The sequence below is a fragment of the Biomphalaria glabrata genome, chromosome 2 (assembly GCF_947242115.1).
Source record: "Biomphalaria glabrata chromosome 2, xgBioGlab47.1, whole genome shotgun sequence".
NCBI lineage: Eukaryota > Metazoa > Mollusca > Gastropoda > Planorbidae > Biomphalaria > Biomphalaria glabrata.
Window position 1 is genome coordinate 62,104,523 of NC_074712.1, and position 26,785 is coordinate 62,131,307.

At 36.8% G+C, this 26,785-nt stretch overlaps 2 protein-coding genes across 2 annotated transcripts; one reads left to right on the forward strand and one right to left on the reverse strand.

Annotated features, from left to right (window-relative positions):
* The first annotated feature begins 5,306 nt into the window (after positions 1-5,306).
* LOC106061880 (uncharacterized) lies at positions 5,307-25,806 on the forward strand. The gene is made up of 4 exons (XM_056021814.1): positions 5,307-5,553; positions 16,995-19,400; positions 21,050-21,147; positions 23,160-25,806. The coding sequence occupies exons 2-4, from the start codon at positions 16,995-16,997 to the stop codon at positions 23,494-23,496; spliced, it is 2,841 nt and encodes a 946-aa protein (XP_055877789.1). The 5' UTR covers positions 5,307-5,553; the 3' UTR covers positions 23,497-25,806.
* Positions 8,766-11,561, reverse strand: LOC129924745 (uncharacterized). Its single transcript, XM_056021257.1, has one exon. The coding sequence runs from the start codon at positions 11,559-11,561 to the stop codon at positions 8,766-8,768; it is 2,796 nt and encodes a 931-aa protein (XP_055877232.1).
* Positions 25,807-26,785: the final 979 nt, after the last annotated feature.

Sequence of the window (26,785 nt, forward strand, 5' to 3'; positions counted from 1 at the left end):
CTGTATCTATATCTTAATCAACAAATAAGTAAAATCACTTTAGCGTCGATAGAGTTATTAAGTTTGAGAGACGAATCATGATCAGTAGACTAGAAATAACGTTTCCACATTTCACCAAAAGCAAGAAACAAAGGTCTTCTAACATACGTAGTCTAACAAGCAGATCTAAACATTCGTGAATAAGCGTGGTCGAGAGGTTAAGTACCCTTGAACTTGGCTTGGCTACCTAGAAGGGAGATCGACGTTCGACACCCGACTCGAGCAGAGTTGTGCTTGCTGAGCGCCTAAAGGCAGCACGCAGAACCCTCTCCCAGTAGTTCCCTCCCCCACCACTATTCCGCAATAGAAATCGGACCATAGCGCACTGAGCATGCTGTAAGCATGAATAAATGTACCAAACTATGGCAACCAATTCATGCCTTAACAAATAAATAATTATAATATCCTTGTATTCTTGGTGGAAATTAGCTTTACTCTAGTATATTTATGCATAACAAAAATTACAACAATTCAAACACGAAATTTAAAAAAAACACTTCAGAGCCGAAGACTATAAAGCAAAGTAGCGAAAAGCATTGAACCATAGCTTAGAAATACAAAAATACATCATAATTAAATACTCAGAAAAACACAAAGATAATGACTCATTTCTTATTTCGCATGCTAGGACGAATTCGTACAAGTGCTCGATCTTCATTAGTTCTATTACAGCATGGAACGAGCTGGTGGCGCAGTGGCTGAGCGGTTAAGCGCTTGGCTTCCGAACCGGGGTCCGGGGTTCGAATCCTGGTGAAGACTGGGATTTTTTATTTCGGGATCCTCGGGCGCCTCTGAGTCCACCCAGCTCTAATGGGTACCTGACATTAGTTAGGGAAAAGTAAAGGCGGTTGGTCGTTGTGCTGGCCACATAACACCCTCGTTAACCGTAGGCCACAGAAACAGATGGCCTTTACATCATCTGCCCCATAGACCACAAGCTCTATAAGGGGAAACTTATGGAACGAGCTGCCTGAATGAGCTTAGAAAACCGATGTTGTCATTAAAATGCATTGCTAGATTAGCATAGGAAAGCGTATGCCGTAATTTTATTCTCTTGTGTAGAAATGTCTGCAGTGAATAAGATAAGATAAACAAAATGTAGCCTACATTCAGGGTACACAACTTGTGGAGTTTACATTAGCAACGTAGGTTTTCTAAAAACATGGATCTGGATAGAAGAGAAGGTGAAAGTGATTTTTACAAAACAAAGAATGCAAAGACTTGAAAGAAATGATTCACGTAGAACAAGTGATGTTCATCTAGTCTTCGCTAAGACCTCACCAAGAGTCACATCATTGTTTGATAGTTAGTGACATTTATTGGTTGCGGAGCACGAGAAACACGTGTTTATGGAGACTATGATGTTGCACGGGGAAAATCAAGGGGCCATAGTTGCATTGTGGGAAAAAGGAAATCTCGTTTGATAGCAGACCACGTGGTCAAGGGGCAGTCGACACCATGTAATTGAAGACCGACAGACATGTCTAGCTGTGTGTTTAATGAATTTCTATTGGGATTATGATATACAATTATGTGAATTATTTCAAGTATTCTCATTGATTATTATTATAGCTTTTATATAGCGCTACTTTCATGCTCAGAGCGCTTTTGGTCCAATCTCATTTGTGGACCTGTGGGGGGGAGGGGGTATCTAGGAGTTGGTTTTCCGTGCTGCCTTTAGGCGCTCAGTAAACACAACTCTGCCCGAGTCGGGTGTCGAACCTCGAGCCCCCTTCTAGGTAGCCAAGCTACTTGGCCTCTCAACCACGCTGAAGTTGCCAATATATTGTGAACAATCTTATTGTGATGATTAAACATTTCGTCTGCTACGACAGAGTTTGTTTCTAAATATACATGTGTTGTGGCCGTATTACTCAGCAGATCTAGTAGACATACGCAACAACAAATGGACCTCATTCACCAATCGTAAACAAACAGCATTTAGCCACGTGTCGCTCTATCTCTTCTATATAATTTACGATCTCATGTTTAATTCATGATGGTTGTCACTTGACAGTTTTTTTTCCCGTTGTTTTATCAATAAGATCACGTGACTAAATGTTCTTTGTTTACGATTGGTGAATGAGGTCCAATGGGCGTCAAGTAGAGCATTTAATTAATAATGCAGGCATATATAGTAATACCAGAAGAGGTATTGAAATAATACAAGAAGCACTTATTCAAATAAAGACTTACACCAAGACCTCACTCTTCCCACAACTTTGACTTTGACCAGCTAAATGGACATGGCCCATTTAGCACGTGACCTTGCTAACTGGAATATAGATCAATGGTACATATTGATTTCTTTGAAAAGGTTAAGAGAACAGACACAATCGATTGAGGGATTGATAAAAATGATTGATAGTCAACGACGTAGATCTCCAATACATTAAGATTGAATTTGTTTCCTGGAAGAACAGAGAATTCGTAATGAAGTGCAATGGACTGTGACCTGTCATGCGCAGTAGTTTGCTCTTGTCCTACTTAATAGCCTGTTAGTGTGTGTCCAACCTAATGATGTCCAACCCAGGGTCGGACTGGGTGTCATCATCGGCCCGGGCATTTCTGTACCATCCGGCCCAATCGGCCCATAAATTGTATATTATATATTGGACATCCAATTCTAGGTCTACCTGTCCTCGAAATCATTATGTTAAGTTTGATAATTTATCGATAGCTGTACACATGCCTACAGTGAACACTAAATCCTTATAAGGAATATACCGGTAGACCTTATGTTGCCTTTTAATCTCTAAGTGTGTAGGTCCTAAAAGGATAAGCCTACTAGATCTAGTAGGCGCTAGTAGAGTCTGTATAATATTTGTTTAAAATACGTCGCTCAGAAGGCCTCTTTTATAAGGGGTTGCAATAAAACCTTTAATAATTTAACCCGTGCCGCCCTTATCTTATAAAATACAGACGTGACTTCAAAAAAGAAGATGATTACAGTGGTCCTACCGGCTCAACTCAATGATGTTCCCCCGAGTGAGGTCCAACCCTGTAAGGTTCAACCCAATGATGTTCAAACCAGTACGATACAATCCAGTCAGGTCCAGTTTAATGATGCCCAACCCAGTTATGCCCAACCCAATGATGTCCAACCCTTTACAGCTCTTAAGTTAGAGCACTGCTAAAAGAACATTAATAGCACCAATGCCCATTTCTTTAGGAACTGTTCTCTAGACATTCTTTATTCAGTGAGTTTGTATATTTATTTTAAAAAACTAAGGATATCTGTAACCCAAATTTCAGTAGAAAAGTAAACAGAAAATGCGTTAAAATCAGTGTACATTGGGAAATTACAATCAATTGTTATTGGGTTGTTTTTTTTTGGAGGGGTGGGGGAAGACTGGAAAGTTATGATTTGATCCCCTGCAAATTAACTCTCTCTCCGTAATTATTTACCACATTCTGGTGGAATCAACGCTGGTATCGTCAGTTAGGAGAGAAAGAGTTAATGCTATGAACCAAAGAAAGGTAATACATGTAAAGCTTTATTTTCTATGAACATTGAAGTTATCTTCTCTTGGTGCTACACACATTCATTTGAAAAGAAAAGTTCCATGCTCTGAGCATGCATAAGAATGAAAGTTGCGCTAAACAGATGGATTTTAAAAAAAAAATTTCGATCGTGATTCAAAGTAAGCGGAATTTCCAAATCGATCACACAACTCACTTTATAATTGATAATTTCTATTTTGTATTTTCATGAAACCTAATGTATTACACAAGAAGAATTTGTTCATGTTTTAGCACCACAGATACGTGGAAGAGATGAGGACATCTTATAATGACCCATGGCTCATGTCTATCCCCCAAACTAAAGATAACTTCGCTTAAGCTCTTGAATCGGGTATTATGTTGATCTTCGCATGAAGTTCCTGTAAGCATTGTGTAATTAAACGAATTTGACTAGAATATACATTGTTTGTTCTTTTTGTTGTCTATTCAAAGGGAAGGCTGCTATAGTTTTATTAATGTCAATAATTCTTGTAGGGCCTATGTAATGCACTGAAATAGAAAAATAGCTGCATCGGACTCAGACAGATTTCACTTAGGTTTACAAATTCAAATATAGGATAAAAGAAAAAGAAACTTCTAAGGGAAGCAATACCGAGAAGCACAAATGAATAGCAATAATATTCTTAGATATTCCGAGATTTTGTGTAATAATCTCCCTTCTCAAAAGTGTTCATTATTACTAATTGTCAATAATCATCATTTTTGTCAGCCCATTCTCACTTTGCAGTTTAATCTTATAGAATGAATATCCTTAGTTTAAAATATTCATATTGTTACGTATTTCTGAATCTTCTGGCTAAATGTATTAGTAGGCACACAAATAAAAACACTGTAAAGAACTTGACGACTAAACTTTCAGTTTCATATAACTTTATTGACTATTAACTCTAACAATTTGTTACTGTAACATGTAGCGTAGAAGAATGTACAATATCTGTCAGTTTACAGTTAGCTATACTTCGTTGCAATTCATTTCTTCACTTCGTTGCAATTCATCTCTTCTCAACTTGCATCGAGCCGTATTCCAAAGAACAGACCAACGACACACTTCCCAGTGTCGCTCCAGGTCTCCCAAAGCTGAACCAAGTCGTACTCAAGACTACCGAATCAGAGCCGCACACCTCTTACATCGACTGTATCGAGTGTAACGGCTCAAGTCCACTGTAGTTCGCTGTATAGACTTAAACGACAGTAGTTCACTCCAGTTAACTCTACCCTAGTTAACTTGCATCGAGCCGTACACATTTCTCTTCCACTAGAGTCGCACACGTCTTACATCGTCTGTATCGACTGTAACGGCTCACTCACGACTGACTTTCACATTAACTCTCTAGCTTATATAGAGTCCCTAATCACTCCTCCAAAGTTGCACAAACACTGCTAGCATCTTCTGGAACAACATGTGAGGAAACGTCACATCCTGTCTTTGTTTTTACATGTAGATTCCAGAGAACACCTGCTGCAGTGTCATCAAGCCGGGGTCACACGTACTGACATCTATCTGTCACTGTTCATTAGTAACTGCCCCCCTTCTTAGATCTGTTTGTCCCCTGGAACAACACCTGAGGACACGTCACATCCTGCCTTTGTTTATACGCGTAGATTCCAGAGAACACTCGCTGCTGTGTCATCTCGCCGGGGTCATACGTTGACCTCTACCTATCACTGTTCATTTGTAACCCTATTATATTAAGGTAGTTCTTCGAAAAAGGGGTTTTTAAGCGTATTATAATACGAATAAATTACTTTCACTCTGTTACAATGTCTATTATAGTATCATAAAAGTCTTTTCCCATAAGAGACCTAATATCATACAATGAATTTCTGAAAGTGGCAAATATGTACAGTACATGTAGATAAATAACAGAGATTGTGCATAGGAAGAACTTGTTTGTTGACATCTTGTGATTACATTCGTTTTGTATTTCAGTTTCAAATGCATCACTTTGGGAATTCCCGTACGGACTGGACTGACTTCACAAGTCGAAGGTGTTAATTTAAAAAAAAAAATAGATAATATTGTTTCTCTCATAGTAAGGAAATTCATAGGTTATTCTTTATACTGAAATTTATAATGATCTTCGCGATAAATAAGAAGTCTAGATCTGTTAGTCCAATATTTTTATTGTTTAAACATATATTGTTATAAACCGGGTAGTGATGTGTGTATTTTTAGACTATGCAAACCGCCCCAGGCCAGGGTGAGTGTGTTACAGTCAAGACACTTCACGTAACCTCGCAATGTGATCAGTACGAAGCGAAGTCAGAGCAGCACGGTGTGTGTAGAGGGTCTGGGACAGACTTACGATTTTTTTGTAAAGTCAGCGTTAATTGTGATGTAATTAAACTGTTACTTATACTTAGCAGTCCTGCGTTGTGAGGGTCTTTAAGTTCGTTGTGTCATGTGGTGCAGTTTGCACAGAGCCTGGATAGTGGAAAACGTCACAATATTATATACCACAAATACTTACACGACTTGGCTACTTACTATATTTTTAACCTTAATATTTAATAACACTCACTATAAATAGCCTAGAAAAAGTTTCTCATGGTTGGGTTCACATATTCAAGAGTGGATAACTCTGAAGAGGAGTTATATAAATGATCTCAAAATTTAATCAATCTTAGTGGTTGTATCGATACTTTAATATGACTATTAATAAATATCCGCTTTGCGTTGATCAGGGGCAGTATTGGGTGAGGTATACATTACAAAGTTGTATTTTTATATAAATGATTTACTATTTAATGGGATAGAGAGCTCTTGAGTCTTTCTGAGTCTTTAATGACACGGCCTGTTAACTATAAATACAAAAACATAACCTAATCAAATGCTCGCAAAAGCACAAAGACATTTCTTATTCCATTTGCAAGGACTAATTCATACGAGTGCTCCATCTTGCCTAGGGCTCCTATAAAATGATGGACTTAATATAGTACTTATCATTCTTGTCCAGCAACTTACAATTACAACAACACAACCTAATAAGGTACTGTCACCGAGTTATTTTATATGTTATGAATGTGGCTGTGGTTATCAATGTAGGCGTGGTGGTGACATTGGGTTCTTGTTACAAATCACAGAATAATAAAATGACGCTGGGTGTAGCAGACACAATAAGTTTAATATAACACCACATAGTGAATACACCATACAATTCGACCCAGGAGTGGTCAGTATTAATCCAACAGTAATATACGAATATCACAACTTAGTACTTATTCTATAACAAACTACTTTAAACATCTAACTCTACTGCTTATATCTTAAGTGACTCAATACAAGTGCTTGCTACAAGATCTCTATGTGGACTGACTGCCTTTAACTCTCTGGTTCACCTAAGGTCAAAAGTGTTCACCTTAGTGTCACATGGGTTGTGAATAAGATTCACAATATGGAATTAACATACACAATACAGAATTAGGGTTTCTACTCTATGGCACCAACTTTGAGGTGGTGACATTACCTATCACCCCCCTTTTGAAAAAAATTTTGAAGAAATTTTTTTCAGCTTGACGACATAATTATCATAAGTAGGATCAATTGGAATTCTTGGGGTCTATGAAATGTACAATTGCAGAGTTCAAATAGAACTACAAACTTGCAATAAAATATATAATATGACGGTGTTACACAAAATATTTGCTGAATCAAAAAATTCATACAAGGGCAAAATTCTCTAATCCATCATATTCTTGTAAGGCAATTCAAATAATTCTCTGAGTCAAATACTTTACATCTCAAATAATTCTTTACATGTAGTTCTAATATATACATCAATGTTCAAATGTGTTCAATATTTACAAGTCTTTTTCATAATAATATGTGCAAAGTGTGACAAAAATTTCAATGACAATCTCCTATGTCACAATGTGAAAAATTAATACAAGTTTTAATTCACAATATCTATTTATAAAAAAAAATCTTTGACACTATAGAAATGTTAGAAGTCTGGTTTTTTAACACCAATAGTACAATATGTACAAATCATGTAGAAAATGTTACAAGTAAGTCTCAATATGTAAGTGATAAGTATAGAAAAATTCAAAATATATGTCAAAATTCAAGATAAAATTGATTAATGATCATTGTTACAAATTCAATGTATCTGTTTACTTCAATATGAGGTTTGACATCTCCATAAAAAATTTTTGTGCATTAATATTACACAAGTAAATATGTATAATTCAAGTATCAAAATATTGGATCAAAAGTATGAACATCAAATCAAAATAAATATCTTTCATAGTGCTTGTTGCATGCACCTTATGTTTCAATTAAGTATTTCTCCATATGACAGTTCAAATAATTTGTAGCTAGTAATGGCAAAAGTTTAATGTTACATTGTTTATCAAATAATTATTGTGTACAAAGTTCAAAAAACTCTTTTGTCAAAAAAGATTCAACTGAGAAAATGTGTCAGTTGTGATACAATCTTTGAGTTTACATTAATTTGTTCAAGCATATATATACAAGCATAACTTCCTACTAGTTTAGTTGTATTCATTTTAATCTGTTGTGAAAAAATGTGTAAGTCCAATTTAAAAGAATAATATCAAGTGTCTCTTTCAGCACTTGAAATATCAAAAAGTTTGTACAACAATCTTCTTGTTTACATCAATGATTGTTACAAAAAATATAGTCCATAAGAATAGTTTGACAAAAATGTTTTCAAAAAATACAAGTGTATGTCAATATTTCATTACACTAATTGACATTGAATAAATAAGTTACATTATGAATCAATCTCCTTTTTCAATAGTATTGAAAAATGTGACTAAGTTATATAATTGTGATAAATGACATAGTAAAAAATTCCAATCTTGTTTACAATAGCTGTAGAAAAAAATTCAAAGTTGTTCTCAATACAATGAGAAAAAATAATGTTTACATTGTATGGAAAAAATTAAGCTAGGTACTGAATAAGTTGGGAAAAAATTCAATGTTTGTTTACATTGTTGAGTACAAAAATGTTATTCTTGTTGACAAAAGAATGTGAAAAAAAAAATTGTTGGTTACAATGTAGTAATCAAATTCCAAAGTTTGTTTACAAATAGAGTTTTTAAAAAAAAATGGTTTCTAGTTCAATGTTTACAAATAGTACTCATTGTTTACAAAATAATGCTCAATGTTCACAAAATGACATCATAGCTGGTTGTAAAAATAACTTTTTTACTTGTGAATCTTAAATCTTTGACATTTAGCAATACAAGTTTTGACTAACATGACATAGATCATTATCTAAGTCATTCTGATTATCTTGAATATATCTGGACATAAAATCAGCAATAACATTATCTTTCCCTTTTATTTGTTTTATTTCAAAATGGAAATCAGCTAGGATCATGGTCCATCTTGTAATTCTACTATTAGTATTTGCTTTAACATTTAGAGTGGTTAATGGTTTATGATCTGTAAATATTAGGAAAAATCTGCCTAACAGATGTCTTTTTAGTCGCAGTGTACACCACACTGTGGCTAAACATTCTTTTTCTATGGTGCTGTATCTTGTTTCTGCCCTGGATAATCTTCTGCTAAGATATTCTATGGGGACCAGATTATTCTTATCATCTCTCTGCATAAGACATGCTCCTATGGCAGTGTCAGATGCGTCTGTGTATAATTCAAATACTTTATCTTTACTGGGTATATGTAATCTCTTATCATCATTAAATATTTCTTTGAGTTTATCTACTGCTTCTCTACATTCTTTAGAAGCTGCAATTATTTTCTTATATGTGTCCTTGTTGCTGTTCTTTACTTTTAATAAGTCATAAAGAGGAGATATTAATTGTGTATAGTTACTAATAAATTTCTTGTAAAAATTAAATAATCCTATAATGGCTTGAATGTCTTTTTTAGTTTCTGGTGGTTTAACTTGCATTATTTTATTTAGGTTGCTTCTAGTAGGCCTTATTTGTTTGTTTCCTATTTCATAGCCTAAAAATTCTATTTTAGTTTTCCCTATATGTAGTTTATCAGGGGCTATAGTCAACTTGTTCTCCCTCAGCCTATTTAATACTTGTTTGAGAGTTTTAATGTGATTTTCCCAAGTTTTTGAAAATATGCAGATATCATCCACGTAGAAAACTACATCTTCTATTCCCTCCAGCAACTTGGCCATACATTTTTGGAATGTTGCCGTACTGTTCACTAAGCCAAATGGCATCACATTCCATTGGTACACTCCTACTAGACCTGGCAAATTGCAGCTGAACGCGGCAAACTTTTTGGATCTCTCCTCCATCTCTATTTGCCAGAACCCACGGTTCAAATCACAAGTGGTAAATATTTCTGAGCTTCCTTTTTTTTCTATCAACTGTTCTGGTAGAGGTAGTGGTTCTGCATCAATCACTGTTTTGCTATTCAATTCTCTAAAATCACAGCACACACGTAGAGTGTTATCTTTCTTTTTGACTATTACTATTGGGGACACATATTCACTTTGTTCATCTACCCTTCTGATTGTTCCATCCTTCAGTAACTTATTTAATTCTTCTTTAACTTTGTCACAGTATGCTGTTGGTATTGTATAGTTTTTTTTCTTTATTGCAGAATAGTCTTTCAATCTGATTTTATGCTGAATTATGCTTGTCCTCCCTAGTTGATTTGCAATCACATCCTTGTACTCTCTCAATACATTTTCTACTTGCTCTTCATTTGCTGCTGGTGTTTCAATATGTTGTGATACAGCACAGGCATGAAGAAAAAAATTTAGTTCGCTATCTGTCTCATCTTCAAATATCTCACATTCTTCCGCATCATTGCTTTGTACTACCATAGCATGTTCTCTTCTGGGGCTACCTTTCAGTTTGTTGACATGTAATTTCCTCACTATTCCATTCATCTCAACTTCATATGTTACGTTTCCTACTTTCTTTTCAATAGTATATGGACCATCATAAAATTCTTCCTCATCTCGCATTTTTACGTAAACTGTATCTCCTTCTTCAAATTCTCTTAACACTCTATTTTTGTTTTTAATGTCTCTGTGTTTCTTTGTGCTTCTTTTAATATTCTCTTGTGCCGTTTTGACCGCATATGTTAACTGATTTTTGTTCTTCACTATAAGTGGGAAATCTTCTTCTTTAATCTCAAGCATGTTTTGCTTCCATAAATGTAATGGTCCTCTCATTTTTCTGTTATGTACTAATTCATATGGAGAGAAACCTGTTGATTCGTTCTTGGCTTCACGGTACGCAAACAATATATATGGTAGCATCTCATCCCAGTTGTTTGGGTTTTCCATACATACTTTGTCCAACATAATCTTCATAGATTTATTCCAACGTTCTACAATACTGTTCGCTTGTGCATGGTAAACTGTACTAAAGACTTGATTGACTTCTGTTAACTTTGCGAATGCGGCTGTTAGGGCCGCTTTAAACTGAGTTCCGTTATCACTGACAATGGTTCTAGGAAAGCCTATCATGGTAAATAATAGTAATAACGTCTGACATATCGTACTTGCATCAATGTGTTTTAATGGGAAAGCTTCAGGCCAGCGTGTGGCAAAATCCATGAATGATAATATGTATCTATTTCCTTTAGCTGTTACAGTTGGAAGTTCAGCTATATCCATGGCTAGTTTTTCGAATGGTGTCTCTACTGTATCTGTTTCTTGTAGAGGTGCTTTGTGTTTCCCTGTGATTGGATTTCTTCTTATGCACTGTACACAACTCTTAGTATATGCCTTCACTTCTTGCTCCATCTTAGGCCAGAAACAGTTGTGTCTTATTTTTTCTAGTGTTCTTGTGTAAGCCATATGTCCAGCCAAGGGACTGTCATGACATGTTTCAATGATGCTTTTTCTCAATTGCTGAGGTATTACTATTTGTAGCACTTCATTTCCATTTCTTATTTTCTTATGCTTTATAGCTACTCCATTTATTTTGCTGTATGGTCCTTCAGTTCTGTTGCATAAATTCTTGCATATGTTCGAAATTGTTGGATCATTTTGCTGCATCTCAATTAATTCATCTTTGTTGACATTCATGTTTGGAATTATGGCCATAAAAGATTTGTCTTTCTTGTCATTTTTTATTTTTGATGTGTTCTCCGTTTGACACTCTATATGTACAGTATCTTTGTTTGAAATATACTGTTTGCCTTTATTTCTTTCACTGGTCACTTCACTTGTGTCAGTGTTTCTGCTTTCCTTATCTAATTTAGCTTGAGCTCTTGTTGTTACTGCAGCTACTTCTATATTTTCTTGATTTACACTATTAGCCCATTTTACTAAGGCTTCTTCTGACAGTTCAACTATATTCTCTATGTTCCCTATAATTAGTTCTTCAGCTGGGTTGTTCATTACTATGGCTTTGTATTGACCAGTGAACCATGGTGATTCAATGAAAACTAATGCTGTTTCACATACTTCCCATAAGTCTTTATTTGCATAAGTCAGTGTGACCTTGTCTTTTAGGATCTGTTCAGGTTTTACTAGTGATTTCTTCACAATGATTGAGGTGCAGCCGCTGTCACGTAATGCATATACCTTAATGCCATCCACATAGGCAGGATACACTTTTAATTTGGCTACCTTTGTCTGTATATATGCTGCTGTTTCATATTCTATTGGTCTTTCAGTTGCTACAGCTGCTATATTTTGTCTAGTATGATTGTTATTGTGGTAAGTATGTTGTCTATCTTGAAATTGGTCTCTTCTAGACATTCTGTTGTTTTGCCATCTTCTGTTTGTTTGATGTGATCTACTGTTAGTTGGACTGTAGCTTTGCCATGTTCTTCTGTTATATTGTTGTTGATAGGATCTATTATAGTTAGGACTGAAGCTCTGGAAAGTTCTGTTATCTCTTCCATATTTATGGTTTCTATTTACATATTGCTGTTTTTCTGATGCCATTCTCTTTCTGCACTCTGCTTTGGTGTGACCCAATATGCCACAGAAAAAACATTGTATGCTCTTGGCATATTTAAATTTATTTGTAGATCTTGGATGGTTTTCTGTCACTGTTGCAGCTACATTGTACAATTCCCTTTTGTCAATGGTGATGTTTGGGTGGGAGTCCTTGTATGTTGTTAAGTTTGATATCAATTCAGCTTCATTTTTTATTTTTCTCTCCTTCAGGAATGAGAATGCTGCATCTGTAACATTAATTAGCACATTCTCAATGAGAAAGAAATCTAATATCTGTTTGGGGTCATCTAAGTTGCAGTTTGCGAGTTGTAGCCACTTTGTCATGTTCTGGCGCATGTCATGTATTGTTCTTTTTAAATCTGCATTCTTGGCTAGTTTTATTTCCCTAAAAAGTTTTCGATAGTGTTCCTCCGTTTTGCCAAAATGTTCAATTAGTCTTTGTTTTACTGTGTTGTAGTCTTTTCTTTGCTCCATAGTTAGTGTGTCGATGATGTTTAGTGGTTCACCTCTTAGGTTAGCTAGAAGTTGTTGAGCCATTTGTGCACTATTCATATTTGCTGTTTGACAGATGTATTCAAATTGAATAATGAAATTCTCTAATGTGTCTTCTTTTGGGTCAAAGTTCCTAAATTTGCTATGATACTGATGATGAGATGAAGTTTGACTTGCTGAATTGTCTTTATTTTCTTTTGCTAGCTTGGCCATTTTTTCTTCATGTTCTTTTAATTTTATTTCATGCTGGCGTTCTTTTTCTTTCTCTAAGTTTTCTTGTTCTTTCTCTCTCAGTCTTCTTTCATGTAGCCTTTCTTCCCGTTGCTTGTCTTTTTCTACTCTAATTCTATCTATTTCAATTTTAATGAATGCAGCTCTATCATCTTCTTTTAACTTTAGTTTATCCACTATCTCTATTAGTTTTTCATACTCAGCCATTTTCAAGGATTCAAATTAGTAATATAGTTAATTAATAGATATGTGTACACTAGGTAGTTGTAAATGAATATTGTACGATAAATAATTATTATAGCTCAAATAGTAATTGCAGGTAATAGTAGATATATATTTTGTGCGAAACAATTGAGGTTATGAGGTATCTTAAGTTATTCTTGGTACTTTGTCTAGTTCATAATGTAATACTTTACTGATCAATTATATGATTATGTATTTCTAGTATCTCCACTTGCAATGTAAAAGTTTATTGCAACAAGTAATTCACAATTATGTGAGCCTTATTGGTCTGATAAATAGTGATCAATGTAATATGTTAAGTTTCTGCTTTTTCATTAATCAGTGTCCATACAAATAGTATCAAAATAGTTCAATGTGCTCAAAGTATATATTATATACAATCAATCTTGTCACAATCTCAAATCAAAATATATCCCATAGTGTATCAAGTGTGTAGTGTAGTGTTGATAATAATAAAAAATAGGTTGAAATAAGAAGTAAAATAAATATATATATTAATAAGTAATTAGACAAACATAAATACACTATAGATACTAAACAGTCTGCTTTAAAGAGACATTACAAGATAGTAGAAATAGTAGACAAAAGAATTACAATGAGAAATAACAATGACGCAAAAGAAAATTCAACAAATGTAAACAAGACAATATCAATACAAGAGTTTTAACAATATGATAGATACTTGACGAAATACAAACTTAACTAATACAGCTATACGATCAAGTATTTACTTTATCTAAAGAGTCCCTACCAATACCTGGATGCTTACTTGAAAAAAACTATAAATGCTCAGACTCAATAGATAATTAAATTTAGTCCCTAAAGTCAAATGTATATATAAATACAAATGTAAACAATGAAAAAAAAATTGTGGTGTAGTTCAAGAGAACTAATCAATACTGATAATACTAAGGGTAATTAAAGTTACTTCCCTTAAATATTCACTTGATGCTTGACTTGTACATAAAGTTCCGGTGATGCTCCACATAAAATATGTCCACAGTACAGTTCATAAGTAATCCACTTGCTAAATCCGCAGCACAACGGTACAGTTCATAAGTAATCCACTTGTTAAATCCACAGCACAATGTTACATGATACGGTACTCAAGTTCTTGAACAAAAGTAATCCAATAAATACTTCATATGTTTGACAGATAATCCATTAAACAATTCATATAGTTGACAAGTAATCCAATAAATAATTCATGTGCTTGATAGGTAATCCACTGTTTCGTACAGTTGCTGAAACAAATATAAATAACTAAAAATGACCATAAGTAGTGACGACAAGAGAGGTCTAAGAGTGAGAGCGCTCTCTTATTAAATGTGTTGTTAGACAGCGACAATATGAGTGTGTCATTAGAATTATGACGAGCACTCGATGTAGATGATTCTTGAATATGTCAGCTACTTCGACTGACCATATCAGCTGTCTTCAAGCGATGACTTGAATGACTTGTAGTACTAGATTTTCACCCACACCGGTTGTAGTATCACGGTTGTCTAGTTTCACCCACACAGGCTGTAGTATCCAGTATGTCTCAGCATATCATGTTTGATCTCTTTTGCTTAGGATGTTAAAGTAACTTTGAACAATGCTGTGCTCCTAAAGCTATCTCAACTGGTGTAAAAAAAAGTACAACCACATAAATCAGGCTTCCAGATAAATGACACTTAGGACAGTAGTCAACTGGAAAAGTTGAAAATACAGCTCACACAGGAACAGTTCAAATTGTTCAGTTCATCACAGATGAAAAAAATAGCTCGCTAACGGTAACTGTGTCATGGCAGGTCAATGTGACATGTAGTAGTAGCTCTAGATACCAAGTGTGTAGTCAAAAAAATTTAATAAATTCTGGATTCGTTGTAATTCATGTAGAGTTCAATCTTGAAGTATAAGTTAAAATAGTAGGCACAGTTAACTTTCAATTTCAGCTCTGTTTTTTGTTAGTAGTGTTGGACTAGCTGAAGATAATAATAATGTCACTCTTGGATCACGTGAATCTCACTTGAAAAATTGTGTGCTGGTCTCAATAAATGTAGATCTAGGTCATCTCTATAATGTTGAATGTGTCGCTGAACGACCAAATGAGAAAAATAGTAGAGTCTGTAATAATCAGGTTTTAGCTTTCTTGCTCGTTGAGTGGCGTCATGTGTAAACAAATATTTTTTTTAGAGTTACTTTTTCATGTGTTAACTAAATAGTTCCCTTGCCAACTTCAAAAATATCCGTATAAATGTTACTGTAAGTAACTGTAGTATTAAAATACTTCTGACAGCAATAGAAAAAAAAATTCTTGACTTGTTCCTCTGGTGCTCATAAATCCTTTAAGTTAGTAGATCTGACACTTCTGATATCATAAAATATCGTTTGCTGACACTTCTGACACTATTCTGACACCAAAGATGTCATTTTCTGACACTTCTGACACTATGAATGTCACTGGATGGCTTGCACTTTGGACTTCTGACACCATAAATGTCGTTTTCTGACACCACTTCTGACACCATAAATGTCACCTAGTTATTTTATATGTTATGAATGTGGCTGTGGTTATCAATGTAGGCGTGGTGGTGACATTGGGTTCTTGTTACAAATCACAGAATAATAAAATGACGCTGGGTGTAGCAGACACAATAAGTTTAATATAACACCACATAGTGAATACACCATACAATTCGACCCAGGAGTGGTCAGTATTAATCCAACAGTAATATACGAATATCACAACTTAGTACTTATTCTATAACAAACTACTTTAAACATCTAACTCTACTGCTTATATCTTAAGTGACTCAATACAAGTGCTTGCTACAAGATCTCTATGTGGACTGACTGCCTTTAACTCTCTGGTTCACCTAAGGTCAAAAGTGTTCACCTTAGTGTCACATGGGTTGTGAATAAGATTCACAATATGGAATTAACATACACAATACAGAATTAGGGTTTCTACTCTATGGCACCAACTTTGAGGTGGTGACAGGTACTCAGAAAAACACACAAATATTTCTTAGTCCATTTGCTGGGACAAACCCGTACAAGTGCTTATTCTTTCCCAGTGATTATCTTAAAGAAAAACTATCGTTTTTTAAGATAAGAATTGAAGATAATTTAATTTTTTATTGAGAAGAAATGTACAAAGATTTCGCGCGAACCATTGAGTAGGTCTAGAAATCAAAAGTATTTAAAAATTCAGAGAATATTCATGAACGAAAAGACCAAATAAATAACGATTGACTTATGTTTGTTAGCTAGCCTTTAATGAACGAAATGTGGCATACTCTCCCATATCAAATAGCCCTCTGATCTCCCTTTTAACATGCCATTGATCCAAACTTGATGGCTGCCTAGTCGTGCGCTATGTGTTTGGGATGGTCCCGAGTTCATACCCTGCCCGCTGCCATCTCCCGTCGTTCTGCGGGAGGCCTGGACTAGGAAGTAGATTACCTTCAATCCTGAAGAAACATCCGAAACATGTTACAAACAATCTTTCCTTTAAATTAAAATGAACTTTGAAATATATCCCGATTGCTCCTACGACATAATGTTTTCATTTGTTTAATTGATTTTTTCTATTTACAGATGGCCTTTGACCCAACTCAAGAGTTAAAGAACTTCCCGTGTACTTTCAACCTAAAGACCGGAACAAAGATCTCACACCAACGTTTTCTACATGTCCGAACCAACGTCCAGCAAGATTTAGACCTTAACGATGGTGCCGTATCCGAGAAAGTTAGAAATTTGAATCTCCTCACTTGGGTATTTTACAATTTGAATGACCGAGAAAGTAAGAAAGAATCGTTGCGACTGAACAAAGAAGTTTTAGAAATGACACAAAGGAAAAATCTAACCGCTCTTGGAAATCAGGTTTTCCTGTCTTGCCTCCAAGGGGACAAAATCAATGGGAAAAAAATATTTAAAGAGTTGCAGGACTTGGCACAAGAAAATACATTTGATGATTTGAAATCAGAAGCCATATCGGAGCAAGCTTATACGTACAGCAGACTGGGAGGCATTGCCAACTATGAACTCAGCATAAAATTATTTAAGCAATGCATCGAGAAATGCCCAACTAATTACCTGTGGAAATACGGGCTTGGGCTAGTGAACAGAAGACTTACAAATTACAATCTTAATTGCTCTAGTCCAGAAAAAATGAACATGAGTGAAATGACCACAGAATGTGCCAAGTTAATGTTTGAAATTGCGGAAAATGGGGATGGAAGATTAAGGGGAATGGCATATGCCCAACTAGTTAATCTCAGGCAGAACAACTTCAGACGAGAATGGGATGCTGTTTTCAAGGGACTGGATATAAGACAGCTACTGGGGAAAGCGTTGAAGTATGGCAGTAACAATCCCACGGTTCTTACAGCGTGCGGTAAAAGTATGAAAGGAACAGATATCGATAAGGCAATTTCTTTGTTGAGAGATTCCGTAAAACTCCGAGAAAATGGTATAGCGTACCACCATTTGGGCTTAAGTCTTATAAAGAAAGTAGATCGAGAAGCTAGAAACAGATACGGACGCAAGCCTTCTTATGTTCGGCAGCTTACTTATGATTCATTGACCGTTTCTAATGCTTTACAATCAACAGGCTTACAAGCAGAAGGTGGCGCATGTTCGTCACTTTCCTTTGGAAATTTACCAGGGAAAAATGAAAACCTAGATTCTGGGTTTGATAGCATGCCAATGATGAATAAAGATGTGAATTCGGAGGAATCTGAACAAAGTCTATGTTCAGGCATACAGAACATAAACATAGCAAGCCACGGGAAGGCTGATTACCATAGCACTTCACAATATCAATCTCATAGAAGACCATACAATAGAGGCCAAAGAAATTACCACACAGCTAAACCACAGAGATTCCAAGCTCGAAAACAAACGCCCTTTACTAAACAGACAAATAATTGGCGTCCCCAAAACCAAAATTTCCGTGAGAACTTTCAGAAACCTTCATTGCGCCAGTCTAAGTCTGCTGATTTCTCTTGTAAATCATTAAAACATTTTGCTATAAGCCCAACAAAGAAACTTGATGAAAATAATGATTTAGTCAAAGAGGCAATACAAGCTTATGAAAAGGCTATTGAGGTTTCTGAAGAAGAAAATATAACTGCAACACTATGCCTTGGTGATCTTTACATGAGGCTAGAGCAATACCAAAACGCACTTGCTCAGTACATGAAGGCCTTTGATAAAAATACAAATTCTTATCTTATAAGTTTAATTTCTGCTCATGAAAGCGCTGGGAATTGTCTGCAAAAATTAAGCGAGTTACCAGATGAATCAGATGCAGAAATGTTAAAAAAAGAATCCAGAGAACAATTTGTAAAGGCCCTAAGTCTAGCAGCAGATTTGGCTTCTAGGAATCCCGAACTAGAAAATTGTGAGTCCGAAGTTTGGGATGCCTTCAGGCTACTATCTGAAGAAGTAGAGCGAATGCCCCAAGAAAAACAGAGATACAAAGAAAAAATAAAACTACTGGAATTGGCAAAGAAAAAAGATACAGCAAGTGTTATTAAAGAAATGTTAGACAGGGGCTTAGATTTAGACGACGTCGACATGTTTCTATCAGGGTTAAAAAGCTATTTGAACATCGGAGATTTCGAAAGCGCCCTTGCTTTTCTAAACATGGCCGGCACAAAAGCTAGCTTGACTTCGGATGAGACCTGGTCTAGTGAGGAGGTTTACGCCAATCGAGCGCTCACTTACATCTCAGCGTCGTGGACACGTTCGCTTAAGGGCAGTACGGATAGCAGGCGTGCGTTTCAACAAATGTTTCAAATGAAGTATGGCCAATGCTCTGGGATGATTGACGGCGAAGAAGAAGAGAGCCAGACGATGTCTGAACAATTCGATGTGCTTATTGTCAACGATGAATCCGATGATACTGAAGAAGGACCAGGCGAGACAAGCGAACTGGCACAGAACCTTTTACAGGCTCTAAATATTTTGTTTGGCCTTGATTCATCCAACAATCTCGAGGTTAGTTTACATGTCTACCCTATCATTCGGACCAGCCTTTCTGGTAAAGTCTGGCTGCCTGGTCGTGCGGTTTGCGCGCTGGACTGTCGTTCGGATTTATCGACGGTCGAGGGTTCAAACCCTGCCCGCTCCCATCCCCCGTCGTCCTGCGGAAGGTTTGGACTAGGAAGTAAACTATCTTCAACTCTGAAGGAACATCCGAAATATGTAAAACATTTTACAAACAAGTCTTTCTTAACGAGATTATGCAATCCGATAGGAGTACTTATAAAAACGTTTATAATAGCACACTCTTTCTCGAATATACTAGATTTCTTTTTTTATTTGAATATCAACGCACGAAAAAAAAATTATAGTCATTAAAATCCATCTCTTAACTGCTATAAAAAGTTATTTCTATTCTACTTTATCACAAGGCTTGTATCAACTCACTCTGTCTGGTAAAAAGACTATGGCTAAGGGAGTAAACCCTAACAGAAAACCGGTCCTGGATCCCCGTAGGCGGGGGGACAGTAGTAAGACTACTGCTCTCTGGCAAACTCCTGCAGAGACCTGTCCACAAATTGTGATGGCTTTCCATCCCTTTGGACCCGGTCAGTATGGAAGAGAGGCGTGTGCTGACGTGTGGGCAGCCCAGCATTCGCAAATTTACCGCCCAGGTTTTCCCCCAGCAATAGAGAGATCACTTGTCTGTCCAATGGCTGTGTGAAGCGTCTAGTGTGGTAGCTTAACTTGTTGCCACCACTGGCTAGCATCTGTGAAAGGGTAGCAATTGTGTAAGTCTCTCTTGCCAGTACATAGCCTCTCCACAGCAAGTCCTATGCAGTAACTCCTCGTGGTGGCAGATTGAAACTGAGGCTGCGAAGCCTCAGGCTATAGGTCAATAGCCGCACTGCCTTGTGCGTGTGTCCCTGTAAGGTCTAGTTAACAATAAGTAATTAATTATTTTGTTAGGTATCTCGAACAAAGAAAAGAAATAGTACTAGACCGATGTGATGTTATAAGCTGAATTATTCCCCTATATAGGTCGACGCTTTAATGTTTGAAGCTAACAATAGATAGCTCTAAAACTTTCCACTTTAAAAATAATTGTAATAATAATAATATTTATTACCCATAAGGAAATTTGCCTTAAGGTTTGTGCATCACACCAAACAAAACATTATAAATCTAGAAAAACAAAATATACATTCACACATGACTCATTTAAAATTTACAAGTGAAATGTTTATATCCGATAGTGGCCGCTACAGCTTCCATCAGCTCACTCCGTCAGTCCGGTACAATTCTTGGACACGTTATTTCTCCCTGTTCCAATTTATTTTCGGATCAAGTTGAAACTTTGCATTTGTCGAAGACAATACGTAATAATTTTTCTTTTTTTTTTTTTAAGTAAGGTCTGTAGCATATAAGAAGATAATTAGTGGTTATTGATTAGTCGTGTTTTGTATAGAAATTCAGAGATTATTCTTGCAGTATTAATATATATGGCAGTAATTATGCGGTTCTTTCTCTTTCATACGCTTTTTTTTTTTTTTTTTTTTTTAACATTTTCCTTCTCTATTATTCCTTTATTTTACTTACATATTATAGTGACAGAAAATACCAAGACTTGCTATAACCATCCTCCTTTTTTTTGTTCCTTATAGAGAAACGATGACTATTGCCATATGAGAGAAGAAGTACAACTTCAAGAAATGAGCCGCTACAGATTAGTACTACTACTTCTTGGGGACAATGATTCAGAGTAAGTAACTACATAGAGAAATGTGAAGTTCCCCATTGTGACCTCGCGATCTATGGGGCAGACGATGTTAATGTCATCTGTTTCTTTGGCTAACGGTTAACGAGCAGGGTGACATGTGGCCAGCACAACGACCAACCGCGTTTACCTTTCCCAACTAAAAGTCAGGTACCCGTTAGAGTTGGGTGGACTCAGGGGCGCCCTAAAAATCCCGAAATTCAAAATCAGACTTCACTAAGATTCGAACTCAGAACCACAGGTTCGGAAGCCAAGCGCTCGGTCACCTCGTCCCCCATCCCTCCAAGTAACTACATGAGCGAGCATACTTCTTTTGGTGAAATGTCTAAACCTCATTGTTAGTCTGGTGAATATGACTCGTCCATGAAGCACATTCCTGCTTTAGGTGTTATATGAATTTTACTTATTTGTTGATTTAGATGTAGATACAGGACTGTTTTTAATTCATTGCCTATTTTTTCGGTCTTAATGTTTTGTTATTCTGTTTCACTTGGGGGCCACCATATTTACTTCGCCTAAGGCCGGCCCTGCTAGGCTAGAGCCTAAGCTTTTGAACCCTTTGCGCTTTGCAGACACATAACATAATAGGGAGCCTTACGAACTATTATTATTATTATTATATTATTATAGCTTTTATATAGCGCAACTTTCATGCTTATAGCATGCTCAGAGCGCTTTTGGTCCAATCTCATTTGTGGACCAGTGGGGGGGAGGGGGTATCTAGGAGTTGGTTTTCCGTGCTGCCTTTAGGCGCTCAGTAAACACAACTCTGCTCGAGTCGGGTGTCGAACCTCGAGCCCCCTTCTAGGTAGCCAAGCCAAGCCAAGGTCAAGTGCACTTGGCCTCTCGACCACGCTTTTTTATAAGTACTCGTTGGGGCGTAGGTTCAGACTGCCCAAGTAACCCTTTTAGACGCAGAACTTTCCGACAAACCTTACATAAAGCTTAAAAAACTTTTATTCGTCTGATGTTCATAAGCCGTTCGTCCTATTTTATCTCATAGTCTGCATTGATTCTATTCAAAGGTTACATCAGAATTCCTCGATCAATACAAACACTCTCTCCCTCCCTCTCTCACTCTCACTCTCTCTCTCTTCCTCTCTCTCTCTCTCCATCCCTCTCCCTCCACAACAGGCAGTAATTTACGTATACCTTTGTTTAAAAGGAAGCCACTGTCATGAGATCACATGCCTGAGATGAACTCCGATTGGTGACCTAGGTCTCCCGTCATGCCCTGGTTGGTACTGCAGTCCCATGCAGTCGAAGTGACCCTTCAGATACGTCTCCAGGCAGCTTTTGAAGCTGCGGACACTCTCGCAAAGACGTGCACCGCCGTTTTACCTCTGAAAGTGTCGGCAACGGGCATCAAACTTCGGCAGTAACCGGGTAAAATAAGCACCTATGGAGCAGTGTCCCGTAGGCGTCTGCGTTATTATCGGTTAATCCGACCTTTTTAGTGTCCGCCACGGGTCATCTCGGTTGGGGCGGCGTATGTGCTGCCAGACTCCCATGGCTTTATTGGATTCGTCCCAGGAATTAAACCGCTTCGCATGTACCCACTCTCGTTTGGCAGTCGTAGCCTGTTAACTCTTTCTCTCCTAACTGACGATATGACATTTCCTGATTACATAAAAAAAAATATTTAAAAAGTATTAAAGTTTAATCACAAATAAGCGAAATAAATAATTCCATTGGAACGTGGAAAATAATTACGGAGAGAAAGAGTTTTAAAAAAAGTACTTGAGGCCTCGAAAGTGCGCTAGGCCAGCGCTCCTTCGCGAGCTACAGTATCAGCAGCGTCATCCCCCCCCCTCACCTCGCGCCGCAATGCAAGGGCGCCCAACGCATAAGAGGTCGTACACAGACCCCTCGCGTTTACACTCAAAGATTATCTCTTGGAATAACACGTAAACACGTTATTTAATGGAGATAACTTTTTTTTGTTGTCGTTAAAGTTGTTATCTATTTATCAATGTATGCAGAATTTACTTCCACAGTATTTACGACAGAATGCTAGAGACTGTACACGTAACCTCATGCACCACCTTTTTGGTCGTAAACACCAGGCAGAGTAGAAAGTGCCCAGACTTAATCCGAAAGTACAAAAGCATCAATTACTCAGACGCTCCTTGGCAGCAGACGACACTTTTAACCTCTTCAGTCGAGGAACAAAGAAAAAGCCTAGAGGCCGAGGTGGATAGAAAGTCGAGAGACTGGATAATTAAGAATGTATTTGGTGGAAACGTTGAGCTCATAATGAGATTGTTTTGTTTTCTTGTACAGGAAGGGTTTGAGAACCATTCCAACTTTTTTAAAACTTCATCAAAATTTTAGCCTAACTTTTTCTTTTGGAAAAAGGGGGGGGGGAGGATGGTGGCATTCTTTTAATTCAATTTTTTTTTTCATTGTCATAATTATGTTTATCTATTATAATAGTTAAAGTTCTAACTTTATTTTGGTTACAGAACATTATAATGGCTGTGAACAAATTTGTACAAATGCTACTTCTTCCCTAGTGCTATTAGAGCATGAAATGGGTTGCCTGAGTCAGACAGGAAAATCAGTGACTTGGCAGAATTTAAATCATTGATTAACATGCATGACTAGATGCCTGATGCGTAGGACGTAATCATTTTTTTTTAATTGATAAGATAAGAACATGGGCATTTAAAAGGTTGACATTCTGTTCAGACAGACAGGCTTATAACCCGGAACTGAATGAAATGACCCTTAACCCTTTATCTCCGTAATTATTTTCCACGTTCTGTCAGAATTGTTCATTTTTCACATTTGTACATTCGACCTTGTTATGATTAAACTTCAATCACATTTTTGTTTGTAATCAAAAAACGTTACTTTTCAGACGTACCTCTTTCAGACCTTGCGATCTATAGGGCATTTGTTTCTGTGGCCAATGAGGGTGTCATGTGGCCCACGAGGGTGTCATGTGGCCCACGAGGGTGTCATGTGGCCCACGAGGGTGTCATGTGGCCCACGAGGGTGTCATGTGGCCAGCACAATCTCGAACTTCTTTTACTTTCCCCAATTAATGTAAAGGAACCGTTCGTAGAACTCAGAGGCGTCCTAAAAAATCAGGGCCGGCCTTAGACTTAGATAAACCAGCCAGCCGCCTAGGGTCTCTGATTGGTGGTGGCCTCGCACATGACTCAAAACAATTTGTTTTCTTAGAGAAGAAAGAGCTTAACTTGTGCCCAATGTTATTTTTGGATTACACTGCCTATGTTTTAAATAAATTGCGTAATTTTTTTTTCGCTGTCTGTCTTTTATTTAGGCCTATCTGTTTCTTTTGGCGACACCAAATTCACTTCGACTAGGGCCTCCAATTATCCAAGGCCGGCCCTGTCGAAATTCAAAACCCTAGTCGTCAATGAGATTTGACCCGAGATCATTAGTTCAGCCACTACTCCCATAAAAAAAAACAACGTCCCTGTGTGGGCCTTGTTTGATGATGAAATTGCTTCTAAATCTCAGAAATCGTATTTTTTTTTTAAATGTGATATTAGTAATATTTTAATTGTTTTGAATTGTAATGCTATTTCCATATTTGTTGTAAATCACACTAGACTGATGTTTTAAGACTGCCACAGCTTTCCTCTTTTACTGGAATGGATTTTAAAATGTATTTATATATTTTTTGTTATTTCCAATCAGTAAGTCTCAGTGTATGTAATTTTTAAGTTTCAGTAGGCCTATATTAGAGTAACTATGTTTGTGTTATAGTTTATTGATGTCACATATTTTAAACTTTTGTTAATTTTATCTAATTAAGGTCATACTGTACTATATTAATTATGGCCTGAAAGATTTCTTCTAATTTTTATTGCAATTTATTTACATTTGTAAAAGTCGCTATGACTGATATTGTGATATTATTGATTTTTTATATTTTACAGTTAACTTTACCTCATACATTGTACTCTAGTATGCATTCACTTGATTTTTATTATGGTAAAGATGTATTGAAAATTGCGCGTGATACTGTGCTTTTAAGTTATCAAGTTTCTAGATCTAGTTCCAGTAGGCGCGGTAACGTGGGGGAATTAGAGTGATGGTTACTGAGAACAGACGAGGATTGTACAGAAGCGGAGACGTGACAGTAGTAGGCTACCCTTGTTGGCTACTCAAGATTTAAACCCATCATCCACTGTTGTAGACGGTCGTTGACTTGTAGCACCAAACTGCTGGTAGACAACTTAACCGCTGTAGGTGTATTATATCTCTTATCTCAACTTGTGAAACTTGAAATAACCTGAATAGCTTCTCTTGTGAAGAAAACTTAATATAACTTTTATTACAATAGGCCTATAAACAAATTCAACTTGTGATAAATCAAATAAATGTAGTATATTTTATCAATAATAGGCCTATAGGCCTACAATGATATAGCCCTACAATGATATTCTGAACAAAATCTAGCTCTTAACAAAAAAAAAATACTCTGGTAATCTGGAGTCGTCTGTTTAACAAAGACCGCTGACGACTTTGACACTTATCTTGTATCATTCCCAACTCTTAACCAATCTCTAAACTCCTCCCACCGTCATATTAAAACACACACACTCCATAACATCGACGCACAATCTTTTCTAAAAAAAATTTCAATAAACCTTTCTAGAACAGAAATATTGTTTGGTTTTGTTTATTTATAGTTTGATAATACCGGGCATGCTACCCTGCCTCATAGTGGCGCCCGGGTGGAAACGATCGTAAGAGGACACGATTAAACTAAAGGGTAGCAAAACAAGACTCCCGTGAGGGGGGGGGGGTGCCTAAGGGGGTGCGAGAGCATCCTCATTGCACTGTGCGGAGTTGTAAAAAAGCTCCCACAACCTTGTCAAAATCCAGGCGCTGTTCCTCAAGGGGCCGTTACATAATAAATGGCGTGTTCCGCACGGTTAGCCTGGTATAGAAAAGAAAAATGACGGGGGTCTTAGTAGATCTATACGCGGCCTCTTGCCGCGAGTCTGACATACCGTGACCTCCGTATGTCGAAGGCGCCGGACCTACCCGCCAGACAAAACAGTGTACACTGTTTTCATTCAGGCCGGTAAGAGGGAGCTCTTGTTCACTTTTGCTGGCCTAGAGTTCCAAGAGCCGAAGGCTCAACTCTACCTGACAGTTTAAGAAGAAGAATAGTTTGATAATCTAAAGCTCAGAAAATAATTAAACTAAAACAGCAAGATTATAAGAATGTTTTACATTTTTAGGATATTCCTTCAATGTATAAGTGCTCCTTAATCTTTCCTGGTGCCATTAGAATATGGAATAGGTTGCCTGTATCAGCCAGGAAAATCAACGTCTTAGCAGAGTTGAAGTCATTGATTAACATGCATGACTATATATTGACACGCGAAATACGTAGGACATATTATAGGCCTACTTATCTTTTTTGAAGTAAAGTCTGTAATATATAAGATAAGAAGATAAGATAATGTTGAAGGATGAGCGGGGACGGCAGCACCCAGAGTTCATGAACCCGGCACAATGGAGACGACCAGACGACAGCCCAGCGCATGCAAAACATAAGACAAGGCAGCCAGGATTGGACCTTTCAAAAAAAAAAAAAAAAAGTTTCATAGTCTTTGCTGCGAGAGAGAGAGTC